We start from the raw sequence: 12765 nt of genomic DNA on the forward strand, positions 1-12765 counted from the left end.
ACTAAAACCATAAAAAAATACTAAATGAAAATGAGACGTTTTATTTATATATATATATATATATATATATATATATATATATGTCTGTGTATGTGTCATATACATGTCTCATTTTCATTTAGTTAAAATTGATGTACTAATTTAACTAAAACTGAAATCAAAATAAAAACTATATAGACTTATTTACAAAAAGAAAGGCTAATAAAGATGACAAAACACGTCATGGTTACTAAAGCTTTAACTAAAATTAAAATTAAAACAAAATATAAAAATAAAAGCTAATTCAAACTATTAAAGAAGACTATAATAGCATCTCAATAATGCTGAAATAACTCTGCACACCGTAGTATTGTTGAAAATTTGCAAATATTTATACAAAAATATATTTTGGTCAGAATAGAGAGAATATACAGTATATACTTGCATTCAAAAGTTTGGAGTTGATATGATTTTTTTTTTTTTTATAATCTTTTTAAAAGAAGATACTTGCCAAGGCTACATTTATTTGTTCAAAAAAACAAACAGTGAAAGAAATGATACTGTGTAATATTATTACAAGAAAAAAATATTATTTAAGAGTTGTTTTCTATTTGAATACACATTAAAATGTAATTTATTTCTGTGATGCAAAGCTGAAAACAGTTATGCTGCTTCACATTTTTAAGGAAAATGTGGTACATTTTTTTCAGAATTCATTGATGAGTAGAAAGTAGAGCATTCTTGCTGAATAAAAATGTTAATTTCTTTAAAATATATATGTATATATATTGTCAAGTGAAACTAACACTGCTTTTGTCATTTTTCCTCCCAAGGCTTATCCTGAATATTTGATCACGTACCAGATCATCAAACCGGACGGTTCTTCAGATTAACACACAGGAGCAGAAACACAATGCTCTTTCCATCTCAGAGGAGAGAAACTGCTTGTTTATTGCATGCTTTATTTATACAGTGTATAATTCTTTTCTCTTCCTACAGCTGTCTGCTTTTGTCTAATTTAAAGCAACTTATTAATCAAATTTCAGACGCAACAATTCTCATGGGTTCAGTCATTAACACTGGTTACAGAACTTCCATTTCCTTTTCTTTACCATCACAAAGTTTAACTTATTTATTTTACAAAGACAATTGTATATATATTTTGTACTAATTGATTTATTGATGTTTGTATCATAAGAGTTTTATGCCTGAGTTACCACTATGCTGCAGTTTTCAATGTGAATACAGGGTCTTTTAAAGGTTATTTGGTGACATCAGACCAGTTGAAAAGCATCCAGTATTCAAGAATATTTGGCAGAACAGGACGAGACTTAATCCAAGTATCAAATTATCTTACAATGTCCTCTTGTCTGTCGTTGCCCTCCAAAAAAGTATGACTTTAACTCCGCCATGATGATGCAAAACTGGTGTGTGTTACACTGCTAAACGAGAAGACAAACTTAATATCCGTTTTATTCTCACTCTGCTATGTATTGGTGCTTGACTGAATAGTTTCTGGGTTTTGATATGAAAATGCTGTTTTTTGTCACAATAGTCCAGGAGTACCTGTACCCTGTTGTGCATGAACATGTCAAGTTTTCCTCTTGTAATGTGTGTTTACTTTGTCATCAGAACGACAGCGTCGATAACATTATGATGAATTAAAGAGACGCTTTTTATCATTCTCCTGCGTTGTTTCTGTCATTATCACACAAAGTTAGCCTGTTCCAGCATCTCAATGTGAGCATTTGTGAAACCAACAAATGTCCAACAGGGGGCACTATTGTGCTTTGACTGGAACTGAAAAGCCAAAACTTTCAACCTTACCAAGAGTTCTGTGATGTTGTCGGAGGTAATATTACAAAACCTGTGTGTTTGTCAGAAACAAATCCATCATTAAGGCGTTTTAGCGCCTTAGTTACTGTTGCAAATTTTCATTTTTGCTTGAACTATTCATTTTTTCTCCACCCGAGTTTGTATAATTGTACGATCTGGCTTGTCCAAAAACGTAGGCCTACAACTTTGTATGTTGTAAGCCCACTCCCTAAATTCATACAAATTCGCAACTAATTCCCCAAATACTTAGTTTTTTAAACAACTGAAATTACTAGTCAGACTGTGTTGCCCGTAAAAATAAAATAAAAATTCCTTGATTTAAAAAATATTGCTTATTCCACATTCATGAACTACACTGAGCTCTGGAAAAACCCTATGAATAAACTCTCTTTGTGATGCTTGTCTGACCTTCTAAAGGCAATACTTATATGTGATGTGACAAAACACACAATTCAAGTTCATACAAAAGTTTATGAAGAATGGCTTTTAAAAGAAGCAGCCTGTCAACGTGACCACAGAAGCCTCCCGAAGAAGCTTTGTCTGCACTTGAGTCTAAATCACTAACGCTATACAATGGCTGTATAATACAATTCAGTAAGTCTCTATTCACTGCTCACCCAAACTTCAGGTAATATCTGCAACATTTCTGATAAAAACAAAGGCTAACCACAAATCAAGTGTAGAAATGGTCCAGATGATGTTACTTCTTGTTACTTAATATTATTTCTTTTGAAATGGGAAAAGTCATGTGGTAACAGGGTAGGGCAAGTAAATATTTTGGCAAATTGCAATTATTATTATATGTGATATTATCATCTAATAGACACAAATGGTGTGCTTTAGTTATGGAATGTGCCATTTATTGCATTGACCAAAGCTGTTTGTCACATATTATTATGGACTGTAATAACTGGATGTGTGTGCATTGTGTGAAATGGCATGTGTCAGGCTGTTGAAAATATTCTGTCCAAAAGTTTTCAGAAGCTGTCTGACTATGTCCCAATTTATCACACTGCTCATGTTATTCACTCAGAGACATAACAGTATAACAGAGCTGCCAAGCTGTCCATCTAACTGTCAGGACGGTCAATAAGCCCGAAATGCACCACTGGTGCAACATTCTTTGTTGCTCTTAGAAAACAGACATATTTATACCATAGGTTTTTAAATTTTTATTAGCCTATTATTTTTTTTAACATTTTTGAAAAAGTCTCTTATACTCGCCAAGGCAGCATTTATTTGATTAAAAATACAGTAAAAACAGCAATATTGTGAAATATTATTACAATTTAAAGTAAGTGTTTTCTATTTGAATATGTTTTCAAATGTAATTCATTTCTATAATGCGATGCTGCATTCAGCAGCATTACTCCAGTCTTCAGTGTCACGCGATCCTTGATCAAAAGTGATAGTAACGACATTTCAAATGTTACAAACTTTCTATTCATCAAAGAATCCTGAAAAATATATATTTCACAGTTTCTACAAAAATATAAAGTAGCAAAAACTGTTTTCAGCATGGATAATAATCATAAATGTTTCTTGAGCAGCAAATCATGTAACTGAAGACTGGAATAATGATACTGAAAATGCAGCTTTGCATCATGGGAATAAATTACATTTTTAAATTACAACCCGAATTCTGGAAATGTTGGGACGTTTTTTAAATTTGAATAAAATGAAAACTAATATTTTATTCACAATAGAACATAGATAACATAACAAATGTTTAAACTGAGAAATTTTACAATTGTATGGACAAAATGAGCTCATTTCAAATTTGATGCCTGCTACAGGTCAAAATAGTTGGGACGGGGGCATGTTTACCATGGTGTAGCATCTCCTCTTCTTTTCAAAACAGTTTGAAGACGTCTGGGCATCGAGGTTATGAGTTTCTGGAGTTTTGGTGTTCGAATTTGGTCCCATTCTTGCCTGATATAGGTTTCCAGCTGCTGAAGAGTTTGTGGTCGTCTTTGACTTATTTTTCGTTTAATGATGCACCAAATGTTCTCTATAGGTGAAAGATCTGGACTGCAGGCAGGCCAATTCAGCACCCGGACTCTTCTACTATGGAGCCATGCTGTTGTAATAGCTGCAGTATGTGGTTTTGCATTGTGCTGTTGAAATACACATCGTCTGGAGGGGAGCATATGTTGCTCTAAAACCTTTATATACCTTTCAGCATTCATAGTGCCTTCAAAACATGCAAGCTGCCCATAACGTATTCCTTTTTGCACCCCCATACCATCAGAGATGCTGGCTTTTGAACTGAACGCCGATAACACGCTGGAAGGTCTCCCTCCTCTTTAGCCCGGAGGACACGGCGTCCGTGATTTCCAACAAGAATGTCAAATTTGGACTCGTCTGACCATAGAACACTTTTCCACTTTGAAACAGTCCATTTTAAATGAGCCTTGGCCCACAGGACACGACGGCGCTTCTGGACCATGTTCACATATGGCTTCCTTTTTGCATGATAGAGCTTTAGTTGGCATCTGCACATGGAACGGTGGATTGTGTTTAACGACAATGGTTTCTGGAAGTATTCTTGGGCCCATTTAGTAATGTCAATGACAAGATCATACCGACGAATGATGCAGTGTCGTCTGAGGGCCTGAAGACCACGGGCGTCCAACAAAGGTCTTCGGCCTTGTCCCTTACACACAGAGATTTCTCCCGTTTCTCTGAATCTTTTGATGATGTTATGCACTGTAGATGATGAGATTTGCAAAGCCTTTGCAATTTGACGTTGAGGAACATTGTTTTTAAAGTATTCCACAATCTTTTTACATACCCTTTCACAGATTGGAGAGCCTCTGCCCATCTTTACTTCTGAGAGACTCTGCCTCTCTAAGACATCCCTTTAATAGCTAATCATGTTACAGACCTGATGTCAATTAACTTCATTAGTTGCTAGATGTTCTCCCAGCTGAATCTTTTCAAAATTTCTTGCTTTTTCAGTCCTTTGTTGACCCCATGCCATCTTTTTTGAGACCTGTAGCAGGCATCAAATTTGAAATGAGCTCATTTAGTGAAGAAAAGTGTAGAATTTCTCAGTTTGAACATTTGCTATGTCCTCTATGTTCTATTGTGAATAAAATATTGGCTCATGTGATTTAAAAGTCTTTTAGTTTTCATTTTATTCCAAATTAAAAATGTCCCAACATTTCCGAATTCGGGATGCATATTCAAATAGAAAACAGTTCATTTAAACTGTGATAATATTTCAAAAATGGCTGTATTTTTATCAAATAAATGCAGCCTTGTTAAGCATAAAAACCTAAAAAATAAATCTTTATATTCGGCTGATGGAAGGACAATTTTGTTACAATGCCAGATAAAACCTCTGTTTTACAAAGCTGCTAATTTGGATAAATGACTGGTTCTATTGTATGTCTTTTCACGCAACCAAAATGCAATTTTCTTTTATAGACAGCACGAGAGTCTATTGATTTGCTCCGAAGAAAAAAATGAACATGGCACTGAAGATCCTGCAATGCAATTCTTTTGCTGTCCCTTCCCATCATTCACCATTGAAAGTGATTGGACTGAATGGCAAACCGTGAAGCAGAATGCTGCCATTTCGTACGTGACCTCCAGGTGTGTGTTTCTCTCTCTGTCTTTGTCATTCCAGTCGAATGCCCCTGACAACACACCAGATTCAGACTGTTGATGGATGGATTTGTCCCTACTGCTAATGGAAACTTTCATTCGGTTCACTGAAATAAATATGTAATATTGCAAGCTTGATTTATTTCTTTATAGGCGTAATCAGCGTATAACTGCACATGCATATGCTAGTCAGACAGACAGCCCGTGCTTTTGATGTATGGCTATTAGAGTGGAAGTTACACAGACAAATGACATCCTCTAGTGTCCTCACCTCTTCAGATAGCAATATGAATACAAAGAAGGCTATTGAAGTCACATCTCTCTCTATTTCTGTATTTATCTTCTTCTCTCAGTCCAACTTTCTCTTTTGTTTGGTGATCAAAAGACTGCAAGCTTCAATCTCAAGTTAATTGTTCCTTGCAGCTGACTTTTTTTTCTTCTTTATCACAGTATTTACTGCCATCTGGGATTTTGTGTGTGTTTTTTGGATTGGAAACACTTGGTAAAACAAATGAAACAGCTTTGTTTGTGTTATCTGAACACATTGACGTTCTTAAGAAATATTAGGGCTGAAACATACAGTACTCTAGGTATGCGAACAGTTAGATCGATGTGTTTTTACACTCTGAAATGTGTCAGAATCAAGAAGTCAAGGTTTGGCTTATTGCCGTTACTGAGATGCCATCCCAGGACGAGCATGCAGATGTGTAGGTGGACAACTGAAGTCAATATGAGATGAACGCTGCAAAAAATGATTTTCTTACTTTTCTGTTTTTGTCTTGTTTTCCAGTACAAATATCTAAACATTCTTAAATCCTCCTGGAAATTGAAAAATCAAAAAATGTATGTATCAATTTTAAAGTGAGTATATACTTGAGTATAAAAAGTGATTATAAAAAATATGCCAATAAGTTAATAATAAATAAATCATAAATATTTAATAAATAATTAAAAACTATTTTACTTATTTTATTATTTAGATATTTTAGATTTTTGTCTCATTTTAAGCATAAACTTGCTTAATTTTGATCATTTTGAAAAAAAATGAAAATGTACTCCCCCTCAGCCCATCCAAGATGTAGATAAGTTTGTTTGTTTATTGGAACAGATTTGGAGAAATTAAGCATTACAAAACTTGCTCTCCAATAAATCCTCTGCAGTGAATGGGTGCCGTCAGAATCAGAGTCCAAACAGCTGATAAAAACATCGTAATAATCTACAAGTAATCCACACCACTCCAGTCCATCAATTAATGTCAAGTGAAGTGAAAGCATATTTGTGAAAAACAAAGTCTCTATCCTCTATCCGTAATTTTGCTTACTACAGTGAAGAAGTTGTCTCGTCTGAATAAATATGCAGATTAAACACAGTTTACAAGCAAAACCAGTTCTAAACAAATATGCTGGTGGATTTTGATTTGAGAGGGTAACAGGAGATGGACGTCTTTACTGGAGGAAGCAAAATAATGGATTATGAATTTGTATTTAGGCCAGAAGCAATGGTTTATCAGCTGTTTGGACACTCGTTCTGATGGCACCCATTCACATAATTTCAGATGACATAGAAAACAGTCCTATCACAATACTAAATAGTATACACAGTGCATTTTTCTTTTTAATACATTTACAGACATTTCTAAAATTCTGTTTTCACTTTGTCATTATGAGGTACGTAATGTAGATTAATGAGAAGAAAAAAAAAAGAATTTAAACAATTGTAGTATCAAGTGAAGGGGGTCTGAATACTTTCTGAATGCACTGTGTGTGTGTGTGTGTGTGTTTTTGTGACAAATAAGGACATAAATTTGTATAATGACAAGGGTATAACATAGGTATTACAAGGAGAAGGTGACTTTTCAGGAGATTACCCCATGTCCCCACTTTTCAAAACTCTTATAAATCACACAGAATGAAGTGTATGAAAATCTGAAATAGCACAAAGTTTCCTGTAAGGGGTAGGTTTAGGTGTAGGGTTGGTGTAGGGAAATAGCACATACAGTTTGTACAGTATAAAAACCATTACGCCTATGGGATGTCGCCACTTTTCACAAAAACAAACGTGTGTGTGTGTATATATATATATATATATATATATATATATATATTCATCACTATTTTGCAGTAGTATGCAGTGGCAGAACTAGGTTATTTGCATAGAAGTGGCCTGGCAAAGCCATCAGTCAGTCTGGGGTCTGGGCAGAAATTCATTATTCATACCTAAGAAATGTATTTGACTCTAAAGTACTGGAGTATTTGACTCAAAAATACTAGTGCTTATAACACAGCTGTCTACACAAAAATGTATTGCACTGTATTGGAACTGAAGAAGTGGTGGCATAGATCAGTGAATTTGACATCAGTTCATTCTTAGGGATAGAGAGACATGCAGATAACTGCATTGTTCAAAGATTAGTCAACCTTCATTGAATTATATAATCAATCAACTCTTCGGGTTAAGTTCTGGTTAACTGGGTTAGACGGTTTCAAAAATTCTCAGAGTAAGCAACTAACAATGAAACATTTAGTTTTATTTCTGTGCCATTAAAGGTCCACAAAAACAAAACTTTAACGCTTCAAAATGTTCACAAAGACATTGTAAGGGTAACATTGAGTGGTTTAATCCAAGTCCTCTGAATAAACACAGTTGATTTATATGATGAACAGATTGCATAGGCTTTTACTCATAAAAGGCCTAAACATTGATCAACAAATATTCACAGATGAGCCAAAACATTATAATCCACTCTGATGCAGTTGCCCTGCTATAACAATTTGGCCATTGTTAAATTCTCCTGCATACTTTGATTACGAGAACAGATTGTTTGCTTACCATCTAATCTTCCCAGACATAAATACGTGCCTTGTTAGGAGATGATCAACGATATTCGCTTCACCTGTGACTGGTCATGATATTTTGGCTCATCAGTGTATATAGCACATCAAATATGGTAAACAGAAGCACAAACATGCTCGATTGACATGCACTGCAAACGATTCAATGTGTGAGTGAACCGTTCAAATGAATCAAAATGAACTGAATCGCAATTCATTTTAGACCTGTTTGACAGATTAGATAAAAAGAGTGATTCATTCAAGATCTGGCATCGTTAGTTCTGATTCTAAACAGCGGATAAAAAATGCATTGCGGAAATATTATCAGGGAAACTGATTCTCAGATTTCAGATCTCCATTGTCAGACAAGGATTTAAGCGTGGTTTAAGTCAAGTCGTTTTATGTAGCGCTTAATACATTAAAGATTCTTTTAAAAGCTTCATACTAAAAAACGGGAAAGTAACAGACTCAGTGATGCCGACTTCATCAAGTATAAGACAAATTCAAGTTTAAGAAAACTTACGTTATTGGTGAAGTTCTTCATGCAGTACGTCACCGGAGATGTATGACATTTTTCATTTCATGCTGTCTTAAAAATGAGGCACTGAAAACAGTCAAACCGCATCTGTCTAACTGCCATCAAAAAACGTCCAAATGAGTGCAAAAACACATTAATTAACTTTAATTTGGCTGATTCTAATGGATGTGATGGATCTTTCGGGTGAGCAGTGCTAACATGTAAATCATGTTTAATTTGACATTTAATTGTAGTAGAAGCACATTTTGATGACTTTTACAGGACTTTTAGTGGTGTGAAGTGGATTTTAAAACACTTCTGTTCCACTTCAGCAACAGGGTAGTTTCCTGTTGATAATAAGGCAAAAACTGAACAATCCAATACAAAATTGCTCAAAGAGAATGAGATCCTGACATGGCATCACTGAATAACATATTCAAAATTCAGGTTTTGCACAAATTTGTCATGCACACAGTCATTTTTGTGCATGTGGACGAAGCATGCTGCGAGACATCATCCCATTTGCCAAATCTCCAGCACAGGTCCTGTCGGCATTTTCATCTGTGAAATTCCTCCCTTCCACCTCTTGTTTGGTTTTGTTGTTCCGTGCTCTTATATAATCAGAATTATTTCAGAGGATTTTGGGTAGGAGGGTGTATCTAATTGGGATGTGGGTTGCCGTGTGGCCCACAAGGGATCGGCAAGCATCTGTGAGTGTCGTTTCATCACTGTTATCAGTCTCTCCCGACGGATCCCGAGTCCTCTTCCTGTGAACTGCTTCTTGGTGAGTCCCGTTGACATGCAAATTTAAGAGTGGAATAAAGTTATGAATTCTTTGACTGATGCTGATGAGGCGAGGGAACGCTGCTGCTGTCTTGCCGCTGTCCCTTTTGTTATATGGATATATGCACAAATGTGCGAGTTTCTATCAGGCTAGAGGTTACCAAACACGTCTCAACAGTAGGCTATAGGAATAGAAAATGTTATATTACTTGCTCGTCCTCATGTTAATTTTTCTCAAAGGGGCAACTCTTTTCAATGACAGTTCGTAGAAGTGGCTGTCAAGCTCCAAAAAACCTATAAAAAAGTATGCTATGTGACTATGTTCCCTCTTTTCTGAAGCTTTATGTTATTCATTGAAACTCTTTTTCTCATAGCAAGTTTATCATGTGGAGTGAATAAGGGACATTTAAAGAAACAGTTCACCCAGAAATGAAAAATGCTGAAATGCTTACAAACACGTAGCTTTTCTCTTCACATGATATTAATTGGTGGACTGGAGTGGTGTGGACTACTTGTAGATTATTGTGATGTTTTTATCAGGTGTTTAGATTCTAATTCTGACGGCACCCATTCACTGTAGAGGATCCATTGATGAGCAAGTGATGTAATGCTACATTTCTCCAATCCCTCATCAATATCTCAGCTGGCCTTAGGGTGAGTATATTTTCATACGTTTTCATTTATGGGTGAAGATTCTGCACTATTCACTATTCAAATTCATGACTTGGTGTTAACTTCAACAACAATAACTTGCTCAAATGCACAAGAACTAATATATTGCAGAAAAACCAATGCACCGCAGCTGTAAGATTAATGCCTGTATAGAAAACAATAGATATTCTACACAGGAATTCATCACAGGATGATGTGATGAAGTCATACTGTGACATTCCCAGCTTCTCCAAGTCTGAAAGAAACTTTTGATATAAACTCCAATAATAGACTAGAATCAAACAATGATTAGAATTCAGGTAGCAACACCTGAGGTTCATTTGCATGAGAATAAATGCAATGTGTTTGGGGAAAAGAAAAGACAGACAGGGTAGAACATAATCCTGAACTGAACGAAATCAAAATATATCCCAGTGTGCATCAGATGTGTTCTAGTGTCCGGTATTACTCTTGAGAAAGGAAGAGTTCAGCATCAGATTGAATTGTGTGGGTGAATAGCATTAAAACACGTCCAGGTCATATTTAACATTACATTAAAAAAAAGAATAAATAATTATTAAATAAAAAGCAATAAAACAAATACTACCATTATGTACAAATGCCCCCATTTTACAGTAATGAGAACACATTTTAATTTAGCTTTATTTATTTATTTGTCTTTTTTAAGTATGTCTTGGACATGTTCTTGAGATTCACCCTGTTTTTCATTGTGATAGCTGTGCATTTTGCACTGTGCATACAGCTCCAGTTCTTTTTGACCTTTGAGAGGAAGAGGTGACATGTTTTTTTAACAAGAAGCCTTCTGTACAGTGTGGGAATGAATTTTAAGCATATTCTCAATGCTCAGTTTGCTGCATTCATTTCCACTGACTGCTGTAAACATTTGTTCCTCTCTTCAGTGTTAAAATCTTCCATATACAACACACATCATCCATTGACCTGACCTTTGATTTATGCTTTCATTTGCATAACTTCTGACATTTATTCGGGGAGATGTCATGTCTTGGGTAAATAAGTCACACGGCTCACAAAATACAGGCACAGGTTTTTAAAACTTTAAAACTACAGCTTACTCTCACATTTCACTGCATGTATGCAGGAAAATAGTTACAAGAAAAAAGTTTTTTCCATTATATGTCAGTTTAATTGTATTTCAAGGCTGGTCATATTTTATGAAAGGACATATGGAATAAGTACATTGCCTCAGTGAGTCTATACTCTTATTAGGTCTCAATCACAGAAGCTTTGCATTGCATATTTTGCATCTGTGCATTGGATTCTTTATATGGTGAAGTTCACTGGAGAGCATCTCCTTATTCCAGCTGCTAGCTAACAATTTTATTTTGCACATATTTTTAGCATATATCTTGAACAAATTGACCCAGAAATAAAACTGTTTTTAAGTTAATGTATTGTATAATGCTACCTGTTGTTAGTTTTTTAGGTCATTGTTTTATGAGTGACAAAGTCTGTTGGTTGACAAGCTTTTCTAATGGTAATGACTTGATTTGAGTCGCGCATGAGGTGTTTTTGTAATTTCAGTCCATTCGCAAATGGAAGAAACACAAATTAACTGTCAATCTCCTCGGTCTGGGGCTCCATGCAAGATCTCACCTCGTGGCGTTTCAATGATCATGAGAACAATGAGGAATCAGCCCAGAACTACACGGGAGGATCTTGTCAATGATCTCAAGGCAGCTGGGACCATAGTCACCAAGAAAACAATTGGTAACACTATGCCGAGGAGGACTGAAATCCTGCAGCACCCGCAAGGTCCCCCTGCTCAAGAAAGCACATGTACATTTGCCATTGAACATCTGAATGATTCAGAGGAGAACTGGGTGAAAGTGTTGTGGTCAGATGAGACCAAAATCCAGCTCTTTGGCATCAACTCAACTCGCTGTGTTTGGAGGAGGAGGAATGCTGCCTATGACCCCAAGAACACCATCCCCACCGTCAAACATGGAGGTGGAAACATTATGCTTTATGCGTTATGCTTTATGAGGTGGAAAAACATTATGGATGGGGCCATGTACCATCAGGGCCAGGGCATTGAAGCCAGCCAGGGCATTCTAAATGGGTCGGCAACAAAGAAGTGGCCCAAGAAGAAGCACATTAAGGTCCTGGAGTGGCCTAGCCAGTCTCCAGACCTTAGTCCCATAGAAAATCTGTGGAGGGAGCTGAAGGTTCGAGTTGCCAAACATCAGCCTCGAAACCTTAATGACTTTGAGAGGATCTGCACAGAGGAGTGGGACAAAATGAGATGTGTGCAAACCTGGTGGCCAACTACAACAAACGTCTGACCTCTGTGATTGCCAACAAGGGTTTTGCCACCAAGTACTAAGTCATGTTTTGCGAAGGGGTGAAATACTTATTTCACTCATTAAAATGCAAAACAATTTATAACTTTTCTGAAATGAATTTTTCTGGATTTGTTTGTTGTTATTCTGTCTCTCACTGTTCAAATAAACCTACCATTAAAATTATAGACTGATCATTGCTTTGTCAGTGGGCAAGCGTACAAAATCAGCAGGG

At 35.9% G+C, this 12765-nt stretch overlaps 1 protein-coding gene across 2 annotated transcripts in view; it reads left to right on the forward strand.

Moving 5' to 3' along the window:
• LOC131550652 (poly [ADP-ribose] polymerase tankyrase-2) overlaps positions 1–1663 on the forward strand; it is a 30403-nt gene extending 28740 nt beyond the window's left edge. For both annotated transcript variants that reach the window (XM_058792938.1, XM_058792939.1), the window contains one exon: positions 813–1663. In XM_058792938.1, coding sequence (XP_058648921.1) covers positions 813–872 — 60 coding nt within the window. In that variant the 3' untranslated portion in view covers positions 873–1663. The remainder of the gene's footprint in view (positions 1–812) is intronic.
• The last annotated feature ends 11102 nt before the right edge of the window (positions 1664–12765 follow it).

Source organism: Onychostoma macrolepis, chromosome 12, assembly GCF_012432095.1.
Source record: "Onychostoma macrolepis isolate SWU-2019 chromosome 12, ASM1243209v1, whole genome shotgun sequence".
In the NCBI taxonomy this organism is placed as follows: domain Eukaryota; kingdom Metazoa; phylum Chordata; class Actinopteri; order Cypriniformes; family Cyprinidae; genus Onychostoma; species Onychostoma macrolepis.